A 24,672-nucleotide genomic window follows, 5' to 3' on the forward strand; every position below is an offset into this window, starting at 1 on the left:
CTCTTCAAAGGCTGCTTCGAACCTAATTGGCATATTTTTTTTGGGGGGGCGAGGAGGGATCTTTCTGCAGATCTACTCATGATAGACATGTCTACCAAATGTCATGTTGCTAAGCAATACCGGCCTCAGGGTCTGAATTTTCAAAACGTTTTTGAATCCCTCCTGGAAATGTCCAGATGACCCTAAAAGGCTGCTTTGAACCAAAATGGCACACTTCCTGTGTCTTTCCAGGCACTTGTGTCCTCATCTAAACGTAATCCCTCCACGGGAATCCATGGGCGGGGGAGGGAGGGGGTGTTCGGGGGGGGGGCACTTTTGTCCTTGGTTGACATGAAAGTCATCGTTAAATCATCTTTACTGCCATTGCCAACATCTCGGCACCTCCGCTGCCACGTGTCATTGTCACGCTGATGATGATGATGATGATGATGATGATGATGATGATGGTGATGCATCGAAGGGATTTTATTGTTTTTAATTGAAACAGTTTATTTATGGCTGCAAATGTCCTCAATCTGCTTATCATTTTAATAACTGCGTGAATATTGTATGCGGTGACATTATTTTCATTTTGTTCTGAGTTGGTCTCATGTGGAATAAGATGACATTTTTGTTTTTCTCGCCGCTGACGAGTAGCGGGGGTCACAAATTGGGTCGGCCTCGCATATTCAATGAATACGTTGACGCGGCGGCGGAGCTTCCCGCCTTCCTGACTGACTTCAATTCTGTCAACGCCACGTCTTTTCTGTTTACATCAACAGACAGTCAATCCCCCCCCCCCCCCCCCCCCCACTTAGCTCTTCGTAGATCAATCCTCAGCCTATTTAGCTAATTGTCGGCACTCGAGCCGTGTGTAATTCATCCCGGGGGGGGGGTTCTGATGCGGGTTGAGGGGGCGAGGGGGTCCGCAATCTGTCAGTGGGTCGATGGTATCGGCGCGGGGAAGTGGGCATGTCTCAACGTGTGTTTATCACAAGTTTGCAGCAGAGCAGGATGAGAACGAGGAGGAGGCGTATTAGTCGTGTTGATGGATGGGACGGACGCGCTCGCCGCGCTGTTAGCATTATTATGACTTAGCTGCCGTTACCATATTGCTTTTTCCACGCCAGCAGATTAAAAAACTAGAAAATTGCCCGTAAGTGTGAAGAAAACGCCACAGAAAGGTAATGAAAGAGCGTCTTGCAAATGCTGCCATTGTGGGACTGATCAATCTTATCTTAGCTTTTCTTATCTCATAAAAGCGTCATTGTTAAAGTCTGAAAAATGTTGTTTTCCAATTGTTTGATCAAGCTCAATTTGGCTAGTTTGCATGAAAATAAAAAAAATGCGGCATGCAAGCTCGTATCTTTACGATGGCGTATAAATGTTGTTTTTTCATATTCCGAGAGAGAAAAAAAACAACAAATTTGCGCGAAAAAAAACTCAGAAACGTACACGTAGCGTATCTTTCGTCTAATGTGAGGACGGACGCTCTTTATAAAAAAAAAATTAAAACGGCAGGATGGAGACGGATTCATTCGTAATTTCAATTTATAAAGTGGCAAATTTGTGAGTTTTGTTCTCGCAGATCTGCCACTTTATAAAGTTGCAAATTTACGAGGTTTTTTTTTTCTTTATAAAGTGGCACGTTTGCTAAAAAAAATATATATTTATACGTGGCACTAATACGCCGTTGTATATTTCCTTCTATTGAGCCAGTATCACCCAAGCAAGGAGCGGTTTTCATTTGAATCAAAGTAGCCTTAAAGGCTTTCATTTTGCCCTAAAAGATACCCTGCAACCCTTTACGAGAAATTGTTTTGAAAAAGGGCAAAGTTGCGCCGCTGACACACGATCACCTCTTTCTTTCCATTTCTACAATTCCAAGCACATCGAATTTGTGTGGACGCTGACAGTCAAACTTGTGCGGGTAAATCGATGGCAAAGCTGACTTGGGTTTTGCAGATCAATTGTGGTGAAAAGCAAGCCAACAAAAGATTTGCACCTACGCAGCGGCATGCATATTTTTTTTTTTTAGCCGCGCACAAAAACGAGCCAGGCGGCTCGGACCAATTTGAGTCGTTAAGGTTTTCAAGAAGTCTGGCTGGCTCCCGAGTTTCTCAGCACACTCGCCATTAAACGTAATTACGTGTTGGAGGTGCGCGCTTGTTCCATTCGTGTGCGGCTTTTCACACTTAAACCGTTGTGACGCCTGCGCGATGCTAGGTGCGAGCTTTAGCCTCCGACGACTGAGACTTTAATAATACGTGTTAGAGTAGACAATATTAAGTATTGTACTCTTTGCGTGTTCAATTAACTGAATGGTGAGATTCTGGTGAAGAAGTCCCTTTGCAAAGGTATCATTAAAACAGAAGCTTCTGATGACAAAAACTGTCGACACTCAAATCGTGTTCTGGTCAGATTGTGTCTTCTCTACTCCGGCACATCATTATTTATTGAAAAGTGGGTGAATACGAAAAGTCTCCTCCCATCAGCAAGTTCAGCAAGTTCCCATAGGTATAAATCAGATTAGAGAAAAACAATAATACATCAGCCTGTCCCTCCCCTCTTCCGACTGAGACCGGTACCAGACTCCCTTCCGACCGGCTAAGACCGGTCCTAGACTAAACTCCCTTTAAGATAGCAAATGGAAGGAACCCGTTGCCCTTCTTCTGAGAGTGAGACAGATAATACAATTCTATTCATTGAGCCATACTGCTATAACTAAATCCAAAACGGCTAAAATATAAATTGAAACTGAAAAACAATGTTAATAACTCATCATACGCTTCTGGAACAAAACAGTCGGTGTATGAAAATCATCGCGAGGAATAAAAGCGCGTGTGTGTGGATCGCGGGGACGTGTCCGTGTCCGTGTAACGTTGTCGATCGCTGAAAGGAAGATCCGCTTCCCCCGCGGCTTGCGAAACTGGAGCAGGAAGCGACGACACTGAAGGCAGTCGTGTTGTACATGCTGACGCTATTCAAGTTGATGTGCGGCGCTGAAGGCGCGGGGCACGGCGTGACTCCGATTACAGCTTGCGTCTCACGTTGCAGCTGTCGGGCTCGGCGCGTCAGCGTGTTGAATGATTCATTACGTTTGTCCGCATTGGCAGGCTAACCCGGCGCATGTCAAAGCAACAGGTGGCGCTGCGACCCCTCGCCGCAAGCTGACTGTACCTCGGTTGAAGTACTGATGAAAACGCAATATTTGCCGTGCTTTAGTTGACAGAAAACACTAACCAGGGTACTGGTTAACGCTAACTAAACCACAAACTGAAAAGATACAAAATCAAAATCCATCCATTTTCTGTACCGCTTGTCCTCACAAGGGTCGCGGGGTTGCTGGAGCCTATCCCAGCTGGCTTCGGGCAGTAGGCGGGGTACACCCTGAACGGGTTGCCAGCCAATCGCAGGGCACACAGAGACGAACAACCATACTCACAATCGCACCTGTGGACAATTTGGAGTGTCCAATTCACCTGCCATGCATGTTTTTGGAATGTGGGAGGAAACCGGAGTACCCGGAGAAAAGCCACGCAGGCACGGGGAGAACATGCAAACTCCACCCGGGAAGGCCGAAGCCCGGACTTGATCTCACAACCTTTGCACTGGGAGGCGGACGTGCTAACCAGTCAGCCACCGTGCCGGCCACAAAATCAAAATGACAGACGGAACTCCGGGGGTGACCGTGACAAGCGGCGACGATCCCACGCCGACTGGTCACCGCCCGGGAACTCAATACACCCACACTGATTGGGTAACGAGCCACACCTGGGGCCGGGCACAAGTGGCCGAGGGCCCGGATCGGTCAACCCGCGGAAGGGCTGGAACCCACTCAGGACCAATCGGGACCCTCAACCAAAAGCAGATCTTCCCAGACATGACAAAATGAACCCTAAGCGATCTGTTTCCGACCAAAATGGCAGACGTCCTGTGTCTTTTTCAAGCATGACTTCTTGAGACTTTTTGGTGGGTCGACTTATGATAAACTTGCCCACTACATGCGATGTTGTTGCGAGAAACTGGTCACAGTAGCACTCAAAATGTTGATTTATTTTTGATATTCACCGCCTGCTCTGATCCTTAAAAGTTGTTTTTTTTTTTATTGCATCCTCGTATGTTCAAGGCTGTTTTTCATTAGAGTTTGCAAAATTGTGACTCAGTGGGTTTTAATGCGCAATCATAAAATCATTTGGCTTTCAATTTGAAGAGCTACTTCCGAGGTCACGCTGCCTCAGCCGAGGTCACTGCAGTCCACGGTTTGAGCAAGAGCGTGATGATGATGATGATGATGAAGATGAAGATGATGAGCCAAATCAGGAGTATTCCTCTTGTTGCGATGAAAGAATGAAAAAGGTAGCGTAACGTATTTCTCCCGCGCGACAAGAGGGGAAACGCAGCAATACGGATAATTACGTTTCTACCTTTCTCCGCCAGTCGCATTCATTGTCGTAATTAATTTCATTATTTCCGGCACTGGCTGTTGAGAGCAGATTAGTTCTGTCAGAGTCGCGGGGATAAACACGGCGTAATTGCTTATTGCTCTCAGAGGCCGCCGCAGATTATAGCTATGAGCTAATGAATGGGAAAATATCCAATCACCTCCAACACCGCCGAGCCGCCGCCGGCCGCTTTGTTTGCTCGCCCTTTTTGTTCCGCTTCGCGGCAAGTTCAACTTCTGACTGGAAAAACTCTTTAAAGTGACGCCCCGGTGACCGAGCGGGCCAACCCGGGCGGAGAGAGACGGACAAAAGTTTTGGGGACGCCCGCGGGATAGCGGGGGGGAAAAAAATGCGGAGCTGTTCGCACGTGCTTCCACTCTTCGGGGAATTGTTTTTTGTTTTGTTTTGTTTTTTTAAAGAGCTCAGTATTGTTCATTCGGAAATGTCATCATCATTGCTCTTTCTTTTTTATTTATTTATTTTATTTTATTTTATTTTATTATTTTTTTCTGTGTGTGGGTGAGTATGTGTATGTGCGTGCGTGCGTGCGTGCGTGCGTGCGTGCGTGCGTGTATTTGTTAGCTCACCAGAAAACCTATTAGAAAAAATCTCATGCCGTTCACCTAAACCGAACACCGCCGTCAGGAGACCCGAGGAAGGACCAAAGAAAACCAAGGAAGGTGAAATCCAGCACCGACCAGACACCACCCACCAGAACTCCGCCCCAACCCAAGAAAACATCCAGACCCCAACAAATCCCAAAAAAATTGTGATGTGATTGTGGGAATTGTGATGTTGGACCGTCTCCGTTCTGGTGTTTGATGGGCTCGGTCCTGGGACGCGACGCAGTTAATGTATTCACTAAGGCCACTGGCCAAAATGGACCCGCTGATGGGCCGTTTCTGGCCCACGGCAGGTACCTTTGCCACCCCCGACTCCATATCCTAATAAAAACAAGCGCTACATAAAATGGATCTCGTGACCAAGCTTGCTTGTTAAAAGCAACGCAGTCTTGTTCCTGCCGAGCGGATTCTGGCGCATGAGCTTCATCCGCTCTCACATCCAATCCACGTTCTCACTTTCCCGCCGCCAAGCAGCGCCAACGCGGGCCGGCGTGCAGCCAAGCGGAAATTCCCCGTGATGGAGCAGAGGGGACGCTAACGCTAAAGCTAACCGGGTCGGACAGCTGCGCATTAGCCGCGCTTGGCGTGCTCTGACGCTCCGTGCGGCGCGCATACCTGGACCTGCAGGCATAAACGCGTTCAGGGGCGGAGAGTTTCCCAAACGCAAGCCGCATTTGACTTTGAAACTTTTTTGCAAGCTGCAGCAGCTCATTTTTTACGACGGAATTCCCTCCCCATGACGTAAGGTGAATGCGACCGGTCCTTGATTTAAACGGGACGACAACCTTGAACATTTCTTGGCAATAATATGTTTTATGTGACCTCACGAGTCGAAACATGACATTTTGATTCATATTACATTTGTGGAATATGAGTTAAGCAGCAAAATCCAGCCCTTTTTTTTCATCTCAGGGGGCGGCCATTTTGTCACTTGCTTACATCACATGGCGTCTACGCTCTTTCTTGAATATGCCTCAATTCATTCAATACTTGCGAGCTGCCGTGGATCTTTCTGACTTGAAAACACTTGAAGCTGAAGATTCGACATCTGCCCTGACTTTCTGCACCTAAAAAAAAAAAAAAGCGAGTAAATGTCAGTTCCATGCGTGTAAAGGTGTCACATTACGGCGCCGCGCCCTCGAGAGATGACTTACGGGGGTACTTAAGCCCAAGTCGAAGCCCCAGAAGTGTCACATCCTCACGGAGTCTGCGAGGAGATGGGTTCGAAGGGTCCATGACGACTTTTGGCCTGATTTTCAAACATTTCTACCAAAGACAGTTGCCGTCATATGCGTGAATCTTTCCACAGTAACTTTATCGCCGTGACTTTGACGCTCGCGCATGCGACCGAGATGTCACATTTGTGATAAGAAAAGTTCAATGGAGATGATAGAAATGGAATGAATTCATCTGCTCTTTTTTCTCCTTTGAGAAAGAAAACACAAAAAAAAAACATTGGCATTATTACAATTGAGGTTTTGTTTTTGTCCCCGAACCTTTTCTGAGACTTCCTGATGCCTTTAAACTGTTTGTTTTTTCCCAGTCAGTATTTTTTTAACCTGCATCAATTTCCGCTTGAATATTTTTTCTTGACAAATAATGTGGAAAATAAGTGCTTCCTCTTGGGAAATAAAATGCTAGTCACATTTTTTAAAAACATTCTATATATATATATATATATATATATATACTAAATTGCTTATTTGGCAACACGATCTGTATGTTTTTTTTTTAAACACAACTGTTGAAGCCGCTTTCAAAAAACCTGTTAAAAAAATGTCACCCAAAAGTAATTTCCTGCTGCTGTGGATCAGTCATCATGCAGAATTGAGGTCAAAAGACCTTCACGCTTCCTTCCTGCTTAGACAACAGCACGTCAGGGTCAGCATCCAGTCAGAACCTCGGACCGTCCGGCTCCTGTTTTGGGATAAATAAAGACTTTGCTGAGGTGATAGATGTTCTCCTCCACGCCTGGAGTGTTTAAATGTGTTCAAAGGATGTCGTGGGTCGAGCTGAATTTGGGACCACGGTGCCCCTCGAGACGGTGACCTCTTACATACGCTTTAGGTCAAAATGCTAAATGTCGCTGAAACGGGATTTTGTTAGCTCGTCATTTGGTTCGACTATTTCTGTCCTATGAGGATATTCTTGGTTACATATGAACAGTACGTAGACTAAAGGTTCAAAGTACTTCTAAAGGAAGCAGTCTGATAAGGTTTATTTGAAGCGGAAGGGGGGCGGGGGGGGGGGGGGGGTGAGAGTCAGACGGTGTCACTGTTCAAACCCCACGGAGCAATTTCCTCCTGTGATCACTGACTCAGGACGAGTCCAAACACACACAAAGCGACATTAATCTGCCGCGTTGCAGGTTAGACAGACACCACCGCTTGCGGATGGAAGAAGCCCCCCCCCACACCCTCCCCCCACTCCCACCATCTCAGCCCCGCCGCCTGCATGCCAAACGTGTAATGAAGCATGCGCGCTGGCTTCTAATTGTTATTCTATTGACCGACCGACCTGCTGATGCGTGCGCCAGCGACCGCGACGTGAACCAAAGATAGGAAGTCCGTTCAAGGGTGGATGTTTCGTTCCGGTCCCAGGGGGGCAGGGGGGCAGGGGGGGGTCGAGGAGCAGGAATGTAGAGAGTACACACCCAAAAAAAACAACCCTGATTATTTATTTACTTAATGGACGGCTGCTGTGGCATGTTCCAGATTTTCCACATGCTAAAAAAAAAAATAGAGTGGCAGACGCAACCCCCAACTTTCATGGCGGTGGAGGTGCGAGGACCCTCTTGAAATCTTTCTTTAGTAATCTTCCAACAAGTTAATTGAGTTTTACAAAGTAGCTTTTGGTTCAGAATATTGAAAAAGAATTCAAGTAAGCCAAACTCATTTACAGCTACCAGCCGCAAACGCTCGTTGGTAATGCTAACAGCTAACTGCTAGCTAAAAAAAAAAAAAACGTCATTAATTAGCAGTTTGTTAGCGTCCTAAATTAGCAATTGACTATGAGTTTGGGATAGCGTTGATGTTGCTCGCAACTTTAATGTCAATCAAAACTACGAACGTCTAAAAGGGAAGTCAAGCTCGCTATCACGACACGACATCAGCCGCTTTCAAAGTAAATGTTGACTAAGACTATTTGCATTGCCGTCAATGTATTACTTGGCAAACGTTATTTTGAAGTTCCCTGAGAGTAAGCGGTGTGCTACGTTGAGTACGTTTCAGCTTCCTTGGCATGACTGAATGCTGTCTACTGTGAATGTGCACTTTGTTGTCGGTTGTTGTTGTTTTCTTCCCCCCCGCCAACAACTCCGCGGATCGTAGGCGATTTCGAACCGCGGGGCCCGATCCGCACCGACCGCGGATCGACGCTGATCCGTTGCACACCAACTTTGTTCCAATCGGAAGCTGGCATCCTAAATAGATGACTGATGATAAATTGCCAAGCCTTTTTGGCTACGTCATCAAATGTGGGCGGAGCATGCGACGTTTTAGGCTTATTTGTTTGGCTTCTTCATTCCTAAGTGTAACCCAAAAAAAAAGTCTTGATTTAACCTCTCTGGATTAACGTGCGCCACATGAGTGATCGTCCCAAAAAGACAATCATCCTTCAGAGTTTGAATGACATCTTCATGGTAGGGGGGCTGTAATCCTGCCCCCCCCCCCCCAACCCCACACACACACATCACAACCGCACTTGTGTTTGCTGTCAGAGTGAGTGAAGGCACTCAAGTGTTGAGTTGCAGGTTAATAAATATTGAAGCCGCATCCATAATGGAGCCGCTCGCTCGCTGTGTTTGCCTTGCGTCAGTCACAAGGCGTCGCCAGGCAGCCACTTCAAAAGTCGCTTTGCTCGCTCAGATGCGGCGGCGCAAGCGGGGTCAGGAAGACCGAGAACAGGGGGTGGGTGGGTGGTTCGAAGGGCGAAATAACAGAGGCCCCACGTCTCCGAGGCCCCCGTCGGCTCATCAAGGCCGGCCGGGTCCCCGTCGGAATACCGCATCAAAGGGCCCGGGGAGCCTTTCATCCCCAACGCCCGCCGCTCTCGTCCCCCTCCCCGTCCGTCTTCGGCCAGCATGGAAGTTTAACATGGCGGAGTGAAAGTCAATACGCGCACGATGAAAAGGTCAGATGGAGACGGATCCTGAAAGAAACAGCTTGTCTGAGGCCGAGCCGCCCAGCAGGAAGTCACAGGACGCCGCTTAATGTCACGCTTCGCTTTCCGCGACCTTGCGCCAACCGCGATGTCTCACAATTAAAGCTCGGAGCCACCAATTACAGAAAAGGTTGCCGCTTTGGCTCGCTGCTGTCTCTCGCCATAACAACAACAAAACAACAAGGACGCGTTTCAATTCCCGTTTGCCCGAATCAGCAGAGGTGGCAAAAGTGCTCACGTTGAAGTACAGTTACTGAAAATAAAAACAAAACTCCAGTCAAATAAGCCCTGATTCAACTGAATTCCAATCGTTTTTCTTAACAGTGTATCAGAACGCGCGGAACCGCACTGCCCCTAAGTGGCCAAATTTGCGTACAACATGAACAGCGCTCCCAATAAAGGCACACACAAACAAGGGCAAGACAGCATAAAATGATTTAGATCAAATCGATTTTCGATGAGAATCACAATTCTTATGAGAATCGATTTTATTTTATTTTTTTACAGACCCCTAGTGTCGATAAGTGCCGGCACACAGTCGTCCATGTTGCCATCCAAGATCTCAATCCGTAACCATTTCGGCCTGGAATGGACCGGCCCTAAGATTGACCCTTGAGGAACACCACAAGAAATGGACCGAGCGTTTGGGCGCGCCCCCAAATTTCTTGATGGGCCCCCACACCCCTGACTTCCCACCGTGGTTTGTGAGCGCCCCCCCCCCCCCCCCCAAAGACCCGTAGGAGCTCTTTGTACATCTCCGTGACTTTTTTTTAATGTGGAGCAGCAGGGCCCTGAGCTGAGCTTCTTATCTGAGATGACACGGAGGCTTTAGTTCCTCTCCAGCGTAACCTTCTTTCACGCCGGCTCCTCATGGCGCCGGCGATACAAGCCGAGCGCAACGTGGGCTCGCTAAGTGAGGGCAGCTTGTTCGCTTCCGACACAAAGTGTTTCTATTATTTGGAGCTGCCTGCCAAACGCACAAAATTAGGATTCAAATTCCCCCCTTGAGTGCTCGTCTTCCGGGACCGGGGACCAGTTTCGCGACCCGTGAGTCACGGCTAAAAGGATGTTTGCTCGGGCAGAGAGTCCAACAAAATCGCTGCCGTCTCTTTAAGAGGCACTGCTTCATGATGTCAACACTTACTTTGACTTTTGCGCGAGAAAAAAGATGCCGCGATGTCAGTCCGGTATAATACCTTGAATACATTAGCACCTCGTATACACTTGCATATTTCCGCTAATATTTAAATTAAACATCAGCAGCACTTAAGGACAATGCGCACGTGTTTGCAGTCGTGCTTCGGTGGCTCATCTTCTTGCATATTCATGTTGGAGCACTTTCCATGTGCGTTCATTTAACCAAGCGCCAACTGCCGCTTCCTTCCTTAGTCAGCAGGACCGGGACCCTTGCCCCGGATTCAAAAATGTTAGCGTACCTCCCGTCTAACGTCTGTCACATGCTAACATACGGATGCACAAACCAAAGATAAGCAAGTCAGGATGTACATTTTATTCACGTAGCACTTCTCGAAGAGGAAAGGTGGCAAATCCAGGTCCAGGAAGTAAAAAGCCTGCCACGGTTTGGCTTTAGCATCAGGTGCTAGTTAGCTAGCTCCCTAGCTAGCTCCCATGGCGCTCGTTTACCTGCTAAGGAGCGAGCTAGCTAGCTAGCGCCTGAGGCTAAAGCCAAACTGCGGCAAGGTTTTTAATTTTTGGGACCTGGATTTGCCACCTCTGCCGAAAAAAGCAGTCACAATTAAAATGCTGCATGGTTAGAATGCAAAATCACAAACATCTTATAGTTGCAAGAAAAAAAACAGCAACAGACTGCAAGGCTCCGTCACCTTTGGTTTTGAATCTCTCGTGTGAGAGTGGAAGTAAAAAGCAGTCAGTATCTACCAAATATGACTTTTGAGGGCTTCGTAAATGACGGCTACAATTTTGGACCAGATCCTAAAATGAACAAAATGTGAGGAGACAAAAGCATGAATGAACATTTCGTCATCTTCTTATCGGGGTAAAAATGTCATCTGCATATGACAAGTTCAAATTTGCCCATCTCTGAGTCTCAAATGGCCCTAAGACTGACACTTGCGGAACGCCAGAGCACAGGAAAGGGGAACAGACGACAAAAACCACAGAAAATCATGTATTTGCGTTGAGCATCAATCCCAAGATGCACCCTGAGTCAGTGCACCCGTCAGGCTAATGTAAACGCTCGCTTTAAGTACCCGGGAAAAAAAAAAGCCTCAGTCGCTATTTTGCGCTAACATGCTGCAGCGTCCCGAAGCGTCGCTCTTGTCATCTCGCACCTTTTTGTTCATCAAATGCGCCAAGCAAAGCGCTCCGTGCTCGCTAAGCGTCCCCCGTGAGCTCATTAGCCTAGCATGGTAGCTTCACTCCTTGAAATAGACAAACTTGTCTGCTTTTGTGTTGCACTTTTAACTCTTTTGAACAAACGAGAGCTTCACACGTTCCCTTTTTTCCCCCAAAGTTTGCAGAGTCCAGTTTTTGTGCAGACTTCAGAATCTGCGCTCTTTAAAACACGGCGGATTAGTCTCAATTTCGGAGTTCCCCGAATTGTTCACGATTCACCAAAGTGCTGCCGCCTTTCCACAATTTGTCCTCCTTGAGTGTCATCAAATGATCTTTCACGAGGGACCCGAGCAGGCGTGGGATTTCCGGCGACGTGACCCGACATGCTGGCGGGCCGTTAAGGACGCTTTCGGGGGAGGGCGGACATGGCGGCCGCGTGAAAGCAGCGTGTCCGTTCCACATCTCGCACGTTAGCCGCAAACCAAAGTCCACGTTGCTGTATCCAATCTATTTCTACGGCGGATCTGCGCCTTTGTGAGGCGGACCCTCAGGGACTTGTTTTCCAGATCCCCCCCCCACCGCCCCCCCCCCAGCCACCGGTTTCCCCTCCACCAAAAACAGACTTCCAAAGCTGCTCCATAAGCCTTTTAACTTCAATTTGTTCTGCCAATTATTATCCCGGCTCTGCCACTGTGATGGAAGCTGCTGCGGGAGGGGGGGGTGCTTTTTGCCTTTTCTTCCTTGGGAGGGGGGCCTGCTCAGGCACCCGCTGACAGATTGACACGGGTGCTGAACATGGACAAAGATGGCGGGGGAGGGAGGACGAGGTCGGGGGGGTGACGGGGGTGTTGACGAATGACCCGCCGCAGCAGAAAAGAAGAAAAAAAAAAGATGGCGAAGCAGAAGAAACGTATTCAAGTCAACTTTTTCCACCATCTGCTTGTTTACAAAAAAAAACTGTCAGGAGTTAATTCACTTGAGTGTGATTTCATTTGCTTTTTCGAAAGTTCTTTGAAATGGATCAAGACGTCTTCAGTCAACAAAATGGACGTCGTTTTTCGATTGATTTTTTTTTCCTTTCATTTTCATCCAGTTCAGTTAAATTTAAATTGAAATTCAAATAAATAGGATTTTATTTGATTTGTATTATTATTATTATTTTAAAGAAATAGGTTGCCATTTTTCATTAAAATACATATAAAGCAAGTTCGTGTCACTTCTCAGCTGAGAAAATTATGAAGAAAAAAAAAGTCAGAACCTTTTAATTTAACAAAATGTCATGTAAATGTTATGTCATTTGTCATTTCATTTTTAAATGAATCGTGCAAATCAAATGTGTGTAATAGTTTAATTTATTTTAAAAGTTTGTTGGGTCTTTTCAGTTTATAATCTAATTTTATTCAAATGGTTGAGAAGCTGATTAAAATCAATGTGATTTTTGGTTTGTAAGCATGAAAATGTATTTGCAATGGAGGAAGGACGACGGGGGGGTTAGAGGGGGGGGGGGATGGGTTAATGACCGCCGCACCAGAAGAAACATATTGAAGTTAAGTTTCCCCTCCACCGTCTTCAGTGTGTTTTTGGGGGGTGGGGGGGGGGGGGGGGGGGGGGGGGGGGGGGGGGCACTCTGTAGGAAGTGGAATTTTCCATCACTTTAGTAAATCCAATATTTAAACACTTGCGAGTGTGTAATGAAAAGTAAGAAGGCGTGCGCGCAGCCGCCCGTTCCTGTCTAATATATTCTCATTTCACTTCCAACATGCTCCGTCGCCCCCCCGATATGATCCTCTCGAGGACGAAGGCGGCGGCGGCGCCCGCTCTCCGGCGGCGCCGTTCATTCCGTGATTGCCTCTGCGAGACCCCTCGCCTTCTCCCCAAACACGGATCACATCTCCGTGACCGCGGACCAATCCCCCCCCCCCCCCCCCCCCCCCCCCCCTGCCCGCCGCCGCCGCCGCCGCCGCCGCCTCATTTTTCAGCATCTTTCCAGCAATTTGCCAAACGAATTGCTGCTCCTCCGACTGGCCGCGGATGCAAGAACGTGGGAAGCTTCGTCTTTTATGCTCATCAATTCCTCAGCAGGCCTCATTAAAGGCTCGCCACGCAAACCGGCGACACCGAACGCGTCGGTCGTGTCGCGTTTGCCAGCGGCTGAGCTGCGATCGTATCAAGCGAACGGCATCAAAACAGCGCACACTCTGAAAAAAAAGTGTTGGGTCAAAAGTAACCCAATTATGGATCCAAAATGGGCCCATCCTCTTTACGGGTCAATTTGAGCCAACTTTTTGGGTTGTTTGACCCAAGTAAAGTTGTTTTACACGAAAAGACCCATTTCTTCGGATCGGTCCATTTTTGACCCAACTCTTTTTAGAGTGTAGGCAGACGCTACGGGTCCGAGATGCTCACGCTTGATTGTCTTCACGCGCAATTCCCAGAAATGAGCATGGTGAGCTCACACTTGCTTGTTTTTGATGCAGAAGTCCCAGCAGCCACAGGGACAGGCAAACAGGCATCCTGCATTGGATGACTCAACAACGAAGCCTTTCGGCATGTGGGCGTGGCTGACTGTCAGAAATGGGCGTGGCTGGCTGACAGACAACATTTAAGAGTTAAGAGCAGTAACAAAGTATTTGTACTTAGTCTTTCCCCCACTGCTCACAGTGCCTGATTGCACCCCCCCCCCCCTCAGCCCCCCCCCCCAACAAATCGCTATCCTTCCATCAATTACCACGCTCCGCCCCTCCCTCCTCCTCCCTGGCTGTGTTGGAAAGGGAGGGGACAAGCCGTTTCGCTGATTGCACGGAGCAGGACAATTTGGCGCTGCGCTCCGATTGGCTCCCCTGATAAGCGACGGCATCTTGCATGTGGCACAAGAGGAGCGTGCAGACGGAGGAGGCGGCCAGTCCAACAAACTTGGCAAAAAATGAGCGAGTGACGACGCAAGGTGACTTTGCTCGGACAAGCTCCAGATAAGAGACGAGGGCGGCGAGGACTCGTAGAGACGGACGGTAAGACGAGAACGTTTTTGCACGTGAGAAAAAAGACACTGGAGACCATTTTGTCCTTTTTGACTAACTCTTTACTTTGTAGCTCATTTGCATGCAAACTTTTGTGGGAAGTGAAAAAGTACAAATACTTTGCTACTGAACTTAGATCCATTTCCAGAGAGACTGGAAGAGTCACAGAAAGGAACGGAAACTATTTGCGATGTTGTGAATGGCGTGACGTCATCGCAGCGAGACAACTTGTAACTTGTTCACAAATACACAAAGAAGAAACGTGATACGCTAAAGGCTAACGGCTAACGTTATTGGGAAACCGTTCCTTGTTTTCGTGAAGGTCGCTCGTTTTTGGAGGGTTTGTTACGCAGAAGAATCAATTCTTTGGAGTCGACCAATCAACGTGCAGAAGTCTTGTTTCCATTCGAAAACTCAATTGCGACTTGTAGACCATCTAATCGTCAAAACGGGGACTTGGAGTTACTTTTTTGTTATGTTTTCAAAACAGGTCGGCACTTTCTTAAATGGTTCGAAATAATTTTAGTTGCATTCAACTGATTGTAGTTTTAATTTTGAATTTGCAAAGGAGCTTTTAATTTCATACAATTTTATTAAATGCGTTTTTGACTCCTTTAGCTACCCCCCCCCCCCCCCCCCCAAAAAAAAGGTCTAGCGCTTTTTAGTTAAACCAATTAAATATTTTTTAAATAATGTTTTGTTAGATTTTAATGTACTTTTATCAGAATTTTGAAAGATATTTCTTGGGAGCTTTTAAATCTTTTGTATTCAATTTTGTTATATTTAATTTAATTACATTTTTAAATGTGTCCGATTTTTTCAAATGTTACAAGCTTTTAAGTTGAAATCAATTAAATATTTGATCATTTATTTGGGGGCGTGCAGTGCTTCGAAATGGAATCAAATGTCATTTCATATTTAAATAGCAAGAAATAGAAAAATGCGACTTGATTTTTTATTGCTCTCCATTTTTTGGTTTGCCGTTTTTGTTGTGGCCACCGCGCGAGGCGGGCCGGACCCCAAACACGACTTGAGACTGGCGAGTCGTGACCCGATGCTGTTTTTGTAAGAAGTGGAAGACGTTGGAAGTTGTCAGATGTTCTGCTGAGCTGTCCGATTCCGAGCACGTCCAAACTCCCGTCGGCATTCACGCCTCAAAGCTCAACCTGAGCCAAGGTTCTACTTTCTTCTGATGACTTGTGTTTTGAAGAATCCGACCCGAGGTCGAGCTCCGAAGCTACTCGGTGATGCCGTCGGACTTCATTCGAACGGATGCGTGTCTTATTTTGACCGCCGCTGATTGCAAACTCTCCCGCTTGATGTTTATGCGCGATGACGTCATCCTCTCGCCTCGGGCCCGCCGCCAGTTTCGTGTGATTTAATTTGACTCCTTTTATGGGCGTTCTGCTGAGCGCGAAACGAACCCGCCGGCCTTCGAATACAGCAAAAGTATTGGGACACGATGCACCTTGTCGGCATGATGTCACGTGCACTTCCGGCTGAGGATTTGAACGTTCTTCTCTAAATATTTGTTCCACAGTGGCATGTAATAGGTGTGTGTGTTTTTTTTTTGGGGGGGGGGGGGGGGGGGGGGGTCATCCAGAGTTTTATCACATATGTAAAAAGTTTGCTTCAATTTGCATAGGTTCCAAAGCCGCCTGGCTGGAATCCGGCGTGCAAAATTGATTGCGCTTAACAAATTGGCCGTGACCCTTCAAGCAGCCAGAAAGGGACGGGAGCCTTTTTCACGGCCCCTCCCACTTTGAAAGGCCCTTTTCCACGGTGTGGGGGTTTCTTTTTGCATCGGAGGTGAGCATATAGCGCAAACATGACCAGTGTGAAATTAACACTTGATTGCGCTCGGCGTTCCCAAATTGTACGTTTTGCGCCACACACTGAGATGACTTTAGTGATCTCATCCAATTTCACGGGCAATCACACTCAAAGAGGGCAGACCTCCGCCAAGGCGCAACGGAATCAATACACTCCTTCTCAATCCTGCATGGCTATCCAAATCGTGGTTTTGTTCATGAATAAATAAATGCATTTTTATTCTATATTTTTAGATGCATGGTTTTTAATTGATATTTTTATGTCCAAGAAAAAAAAAAATCCCCAAACTTTGCTGTGTGTGCAAATTAATTAAATAAAATTTAAAAAGAATAATACATTTTTAAAAAAATACATAAAAATTAAATGAAGTTAAAAAAAAAAAAATTTTTAATTAATCCCCATATCTTGTGGGCGGGGGGCAAAAAAATAATTCTCATCTCTTCCTCTCCCTTTTCTCATGTTTTCCTTTATCTCCGTCTAAGAAATTCTGGGCGCGAATTATTGGACCGTCAGGCTTTCCTATTTTGTCTCCCACTGTTGGCCATTGTTATTTTTCATGTTACTTGGACAGGTTGTGACTTGTGTGGTTTACATTTTACATATTTGGCCAATAGAAATGTTTCTGATTCTGAAATAAATAAATAAATAAATAAATAGATAAATATAGATGGATAGATTGTATTGTTTTAAATGCTTCTGTTTGTAAATGGGATAGAATTTATGGATCCCACTTTGAATCCAGATTTGTACCAAAACAAAACTCTCTTCCTGCTTTGTATTTGAAATGTTTCCACAATTCTGCAAAAACAACAAAATGTATCCTGTCCTTGGATGCTGAATTTTTGATTTGGCGTCACGCCAAAAGAGTGGCAAAGTGTGTCAAAAGAAAAAAGAATGAGAGCGATTTAGTTGGCGTGACGCGACGGCTTTGCGGCGACACATATTGATGAAGTCGTAGCGAGCTTCTATAGACTGCTGGCATTATGTGCTGATGATGAAGTGTGTTGTTGCTGGTGCATTTAATGGAGCAGCAGGTGGAGCGGCGCTGACGCCGCCACTGCATGAGCTCCATCATTCGCTCCCGGCAGATGCCGGCGCTCTCCCTGCATCGCATCCTGCTTTATTTGCCCTTTTACCACCACCCAAAAAAAAAGAAGTTATTTTTCCCTTTTGGCTTCCAGAGCTGATGTCGTGCGTGTCTCGGAATGTAGTGGGAAAAGTGAAGCTCCTTCAAATGACCCCCCCCTCCCCCCCCCCCAACCGGCCACCTCTTCTTCGTCTCCCGCCAGCTGCTCGCTCTTAAACAAGCGGCCAGCACGTTTAAGGCAGCCGCAAAACGGCTGTGACCTCACAGGGGCGGAGCGGGAGCAAATTTGGCTTCATTGTGGTGGGCGGCGAGGTGAAATGTCAGCCGTCCCGCCCGCCGCACGCACACAAAGCGGTCACGCCCCCCCCCCCCCGACGGTGCGGACAATGATGGAGCGAGCTGGCAGATTGGGAGAGTCTGCAGACACAAAAGGCACAAAAGCATCATGGAGTCCAGCAGTCTCTTGGCCTCACAAAAGTGTCTCGAAGGCCCAGCAATCCACAAGAAAACTTTGAGGCTCCTCCCACCTCGCCGCCTTTTTTGCCGCTCGCCACCTTCCGAGCAGATGCGTGCGTCCCAAGCGTGCCATCCGAGCAAGACATACGTCAAGTCAGACTTAAAGGAAGGCTTCGTTCATTGCACGTGTGTGGCTTGATTGCTCGTAATTAACTCAGCCATTTTTACTGAAGCAACCCCCTTCCCTCCCGGCTGTTTTACTGGATTTGGACTGATTTTGCAAGGCCCACATAATATTGTGTTCTATTGCTATAAAAACATGGACTCTACCAAAAGAAAGATGAGTCTCTTCTTTCAGTTTCATCATTATTCACGTCCCTGCTGAAAACAATGGCAAAAAGAGCTTGTTGCAAAATGGCCCTGGCTGATCTCTTATACTCTGCTGCCACCTGCTGGTCGTTTTTTGTAATGTCTATCATTGCTTTAAGCCAACTCTTCAGTTCAGGAGCTGCATCAAAGCCTTCTGTATGCGCTTGTATGAAAAAAACATCAAAACGTGTAAATACGTTTTTCAGAGTGAAGGACAAAGTATTAAAAACGTGTTTACACGTTTTGGGGTTTGAATGAGTTAATTAGTTTGCCTTGCGAAAATGGAAAAAAAAATACACCTCCGGATTGATTCGTTTCACTTTTACGGCAACATTTTCAACACACGTCCATGTTTTATCCAAGCTGACGTATCAAATGTTGCCGGACGAGATTCCACAACGAGGAGGACACAAAGAAAAAGTATGACGTAATAACACGTTGCAAAAACTTGCAAGGGTTCGACCGGAATACGCACGCTGGCATGTTATTGCGCAATTTCCCAACGCTCGCGACTGTAACAAAATCCAATCACTGCTTTCAGACAAATTCCCACTCGCATCCGTCCGTCAGAAGAAAAGAGGACTGAAAAGAGGACTGAAAAGAGGACTGGGTCGGTGGACGTGACGATGGAAACCCGGTCGGGATCACGGCTGCACTTGATGCTCTGCGTAATGAGCCTCCTGCCCCACGGCCTGCTGGGTAATCATCCCGCCGACTCCACGCCGCGGGTGCAGAGGGTCAAACGAGGTTGGGTGTGGAACCAGTTTTTCGTCCTGGAGGAGTACACCGGGCTGGACCCGCTTTACATCGGAAAGGTTGGTCAACACACACGCACACACACTGTGAAAAGTTCATTGGTCCCTGGTTCAAGACCTGCGCCCCAAAAACTCGCTGGAGCTGACTTGGGACACGAGGCGGGTCACACCTTGACCTGTTGGCCTGCCAATTGCCGTTTTTGAACCCGTGCATCCTCGTGAACCCTTGCACCGCACCATCGCTACAATGGCGTTCTAACGAAAACAAAAACTTTGAGAGTCAAGGAATTGAACAGACGATCAATATTTGTCAGGAGAATTCATGGAGGCCGTTTTTTCTTTCATTGTGAAGCTTTAACTATCGTGTTCAGCTGTAAATATAAAAGAAGCCAAATTGAAATATACGGTAACCTTTTCGTCGCAGTTTGCTAAGCAGCCATTTGAAGGTAAATTGTTAGGAGTTAAAGATGAACTCATTCGGTGCCATAGACGGCTTTTGACGTCAAAAATCCATTTTAACGAGGCTGGCATTGAATGAGTTAAGGGTTGACTTTAGTTAGTTAGTGGTTAGAACGATCGTGTTTGGGGTTAGGAGTAAGAATGATCTCTAGGCCAGGGGTGTTCGAATCCGGTCCTCGAGTGCCCCTACCCAGCCTGTTTTTGATGTCTCCCTCCTCCAACTCACCTGAATCAAATAATCAGGATCAGGCTTGTGCAGAGCTTGCTGGTGAGCTGATCGTTTCATTCAGGTGTGTTGGAGGAAGGAAATATGGAAAACAGGCTGGTTTGGGGCTTGGTGAACTGATGATGGATTGAATTGAGTCGCTTGCGGTTTGGTGTCGTGGGTTAGGACTGGAAGAGGGTTTGAACTGTTTTAGAGCGTGTGTTGTGAATTTGGTTAGAGTTTGGGGTTCGGTTAGTGGGTTTGCGGCCATTTTTTAGATGGATTTGGAGTCAACATTCTCATCTGTTTCAATGTCTGAAAACCCTGAAAAAAAAAAGTCTCATCTGCAAAATGTGCAAAGTCACCCACTTGTTCATCGTCCGATCAAAAAGTGCGGCATCAACGTCCTCGTACCCCAACAAGTTCGTAAGAATGTGTAGTCTTGATCGTGGGGAGCCTGCACGGAGAGTTCACGTTGTCCCGCCGGACTGTGGCGGTGAAGTGGTCTTAAGCCATCATCCCGCGAAAGCCCCTTTTAAGACTGATGCAAACGCACCTAATGAGCGTAGGGGGGGGGTTCGATGGGCTGGGGGGATTTCCCCCGAAAAGTCCTGATCGGTTGGCCGGCTAACGAGTCCTGAGGGAAAGACGTCCAAGAAAAGAAAAAGTTGCTCCATCTCCATTTGTGGACTCGCTTGAACGGGTCATTGGGGAGCCGATCTTAATCTGCTTCAACTTTGACCCGTTACATGTTTTTTTTTTAAACATTTACTAAAGCTGAAGATCTTGGCCTTGACTTCTTCTTTTTTTGTCTCAAAAATCGCATTTTCAGCTTTTTGCCAATAATTGTTCTTCTATCTTTCCAAATACTGCAAGTGTGTCCTCTCAGGAAAAATATTCTCTTTCCTTGTGACTTGTGTTGATTATTAGCCAAGATGAGCATCAAGGGTTGCGTTTAGCGCGGCTGTTGGATGACGCGCGAGACCCTTGACAAAAGCCCCGAGTGATTTGCCATCAATAGGCGGCCATTTGCACTCCCGGACCACAAAAGGTTTCTGATTGCGCCGCGCGGTCGTCCCTGGCAACAAAAGGGCGGCGATTGGCTTCTGATTGGGCGGCGATTAGAAGTGGCCTTCGAATCCCAGCGAGGTCAGCGTTTTGCTTTTCAGTTTGTTGTTTTACTGAACAAATGTCAAAATTAACATTGATTGCAGCGCTGCGTTGTTTTTAATTAAGCAAATTTGGAAGGAGCCCCCTGGAGGTTCAATAAAGGATTATCTCATCTGAAATGCAATCATGAGTTGAGCCAGTCGGGCCTGGCTTTGACATATTCTGACGATCTTATTGCACCCGAGGTTCACTTCCATTTCTATGCCGACAAGACGACGGCTTAAGATAGAAGGATTGAGCATAATTTGTTGATCTTCTTTATTTTCTGGAGATTCTTTTGGTCATCTGGGAGGGATTCAAAGTCGAGCAACTGCTCCTCCGCGTTGAGAGGGCACAGACTTTTTTTTTTTTTTTAAGTGGAAGTCAACCTTAAACATTTCTTGACAATGTTATATGTGATCTAAACATGACATTCTGATTTATATGACATTTGTTGAATATGAGTTATGAAGCAAAATGGCCGTCGGCTGAAAATGACATCACAGTTGCTCAAAGCTCTGGCAACGACCGATCACAGCTCACCTGTTTTCTGAAGCTGAGCTGTGATTGGTTGTTACCCGAGACCCGCGCAACAGTGACGTCATCCTCAGTCGGCAGCAAGTGGCAAAATGGCCGCCCCCTGAGATGGATCAAAACGGCTGGATTTGGCTTCATAGCTCATATTCCACTAACAAAATATTAACCAGAATGCCATATTTAGACTATAGTGGGGCTGCATAGAACATATTATTGTGAAAAAATATTTTTGGGGTTGACTTCATCCACTGAAGACATGCGTGATTCGAACCGCCGACCCTTCAGTCACTGGCTCGACAAACTGAGCCTCCCAAGCTTGGGTTAGTGGCTTCGGTTTAGTGGTTAGAACTCGAAGAGACGTGACTTAGTGGGCCAGGGTTTGTAATAAGAAGAGTTAGGATTTGGATTTGAATTGAACCTATTGTACATATTGTAAAACAAGAAATAATGTCGAGAACATAAAAAAGAAAACAACTTGGATGTGGAAAAAAGAACCTGGGGGGAAATTGGCTCTTTCGTGAGCCTCTTTCTGTTGTTCTGCTGTTACTATGACAACTCTTTCACAATAACACACTGATTGCGTCTTAACAAAAACCCCTTAAATTATTTCCTTTTGTGTTTTTGTAAGCACTGAGATGAAGAGTTTGGCACTGTTGTTTTCATGTGGGTTAAGGATTGGGGGTCATGGTTGGTTTTGGGCTTCGGGTTGCGTTTGTGGGGTTATAGGATTGGGCCTATAAATTGGTGATGGTTCGACTTGGGATTTATGAGTTCGTAGAAGACGGTTGGTTGGGTCGCGACGTTCCTAAAAATCCGCAGTCTCGATCCTGAACTGAAAAACCTTCACAGAGTTCACGTTGACCTTGGACCCGATTGACTCTGAACATCCATCAAGTCCTTATTTTTGCCGATAAGCGGAGAGGTGACGATTTAGCAGCTGTTTTTGTTTTGCCGCAGCTCCACTCGGACATGGACAAAGGCGACGGCTCCATCAAGTACATCCTGAGGGGCGAAGGCGCCGGCACCACCTTCACCATCGACGACAGCACGGGCGACATCCACGCCATCCAGAGGCTGGACCGCGAGGTCAAGGCCCAGTACGTGCTGCGAGCGCAGGCCCGCAACCGCCTGACCGACAGTCCGCTCGAACCCGAGTCCGAGTTTATCGTCAAGATCCAAGACATCAACGACAACGAGCCCAAGTTCCTAGACGGACCCTACCGGGCCACGGTGCCAGAAATGTCCAAAATAGGTACCCTACACAAATGTTCCATTTTCAATGATCAACCTGCTAATTGTCAATGCTAACGCTAATAGAGCTAGCAATTCTCTCAGAGATGCTAAATACGGAATGATTACAACATATGTTGAATTCAGGGAGGAGCTTTGGCTAATAGGAAAAAGTGCTTTGCCGCCAAATTTGAGATTTTGTCACGGTTTATCTGTAAACTACCAGGATTGTCATAATTATAAATGTTCCATTTTCAGACCCCGATTTCCTGCACATGATCGTCATGCTAACTGCCAATGCTAACGCTAAAAGAGTTAGCAATAAGACCTTTTCTCTCAAAGATGCTATTATCTGTAAACGACCAGGAACGTCAGTGATTCAGCTGACCGCCACGGACGCCGACGACCCGACGTACGGCAACAGCGCCCGCGTGGTCTACAGCATCCTGGAGGGTCAGCCTTACTTCTCGGTGGACGCCAAGACCGGTACGTGAGGCCCGTTCGCTACGACAGAAACTTGACAAGGACTTAAGACTCGGGTCTGGACTTGACTTGAGACATGACGTTGCTCGGGGTGACATGCCAGGTGGGGGTGGGGGGGTCGTTGTTGCTCGTAACCGTCCGCGTGTCCCGTCAGGCGTGGTGCGGGTCTCGCTGGCCGACATGGACCGGGAGACCAGGGAGAACTACACCGTGGTCATCCAGGCCAAGGACATGGGAGGCCAGCTGGGCGGACTCGCCGGAACAGCCCGCGTGGACATCTCGCTCGGCGACATTAACGACAACCCGCCCGTCTTTGATCAAAGTGAGATAGCGCGCACACACATACACACTTCTTGACATTTTCAATACAATATAATCATAACAGAAAAGATTTCAAAAGACAAGCCACTCCCATTGTTAGTCTCCAGCATATTAGCGCCATCTGTCCGAACGGAGAGGATTCAAATGAGGCTTTCAAACCACACTTAGTTAAGTTCAAGTTTGTTTTTTCACAAAAGTTAAGGTTTTTAGACAATGGCAGAATTTCACTGTAAAGTTTCAAGGCAGGGTTAGGGGTTCAAAGGTTAGGGGTTCAAAGTAGGGTATTGAGACTGGTTCGTATTCTTAAACAGCAAACACTAAGTGAAAGATTAGACTTGTTAGGAAATGTTTAGACTTCAGCATAAGACCAAAAAATAAAAAGCAAAGCTGTTAGTTACGATTTATTAATGTATTAAAAAATATATTTAAAACAATAAATACATTGCTTAAGAAGCAGCGTTCTTTTTCAATTCTGTTTTGTTTGTTTGGTTTTTATTTCATGCCCAGAGAAAGGATGTTTTGTCTTGTTGTTTGCGGAACTCAGTGGTCATCCTGTGTGGAGGTTTGTCTCCCTCTGGTGGTGGTTTGTAGAATGACGATCTGGTCCTGCGCGCAGGGTTGTACCAGATGAGCGTCCCCGAGTCGGCGTCTGTGGACTCGGAGGTGGGACGCATCTGGGCCAAAGACCGCGACGTGGGCCTCAACGCCGACATGACCTACAGCGTCATCGACGGCGACGGCAGGGACACCTTCGGCGTCGTCACCGACCCCGGCAACAAATTCGCCATCATCACCGTCAAGAAGGTAGGACGCCCCTTTCCGGGTGGGACGTCAAGATGGCCTTTGAAATGTTGTCACGTGTTTGACTGCCAGCCGCTGGACTTCGAGACCAAGCGCAGTTACACGCTGAAGGTGAAGGGCGCCAACACGCACGCGAAGGCCGCCGCCTCCTCCTCCTCCGTTTCCTTCCACGACGTCACCATCGTGCACGTGAGCGTGGACGACGTGGACGAGCCGCCCGTCTTCGACGCGCCCGCCTACCTGGTGGACGTGGCCGAGGACGCGGACGTGGGCACGCTGGTCAGCACGGTGGCCGCCAGGGACCCAGACGGCGACAACAACAGTGTGAGGTCAGAGGTCACGCCGCCGACGCGTCATTAGGGACACGCGTGCTCAAGACTCAACTGGTCAGGCGTACCTAATAATGTGGCTCGTGAAGACGCAGTGCTGATTAGTTGCCATCAGAG

General features: G+C 47.2%; 1 protein-coding gene across 2 annotated transcripts in view; it reads left to right on the plus strand.

The window, feature by feature from the left end:
• LOC147156159 (cadherin-20-like) overlaps positions 1–24,672 on the plus strand; it is a 52,046-nt gene that overhangs the window by 22,264 nt on the left and 5,110 nt on the right. For both annotated transcript variants that reach the window (XM_086066221.1, XM_086066220.1), the window contains exons 2-7: positions 18,828–19,101; positions 22,349–22,643; positions 22,988–23,107; positions 23,259–23,426; positions 24,042–24,229; positions 24,299–24,555. In XM_086066221.1, coding sequence (XP_085922347.1) covers positions 18,913–19,101; positions 22,349–22,643; positions 22,988–23,107; positions 23,259–23,426; positions 24,042–24,229; positions 24,299–24,555 — 1,217 coding nt within the window. In that variant the 5' untranslated portion in view covers positions 18,828–18,912. The remainder of the gene's footprint in view (positions 1–18,827; positions 19,102–22,348; positions 22,644–22,987; positions 23,108–23,258; positions 23,427–24,041; positions 24,230–24,298; positions 24,556–24,672) is intronic.

The sequence above is a fragment of the Leptonotus elevatus genome, chromosome 21 (genome assembly GCF_054856555.1).
Source record: "Leptonotus elevatus isolate MCC_2025b chromosome 21, RoL_Lele_1.0, whole genome shotgun sequence".
Lineage (NCBI taxonomy): Eukaryota > Metazoa > Chordata > Actinopteri > Syngnathiformes > Syngnathidae > Leptonotus > Leptonotus elevatus.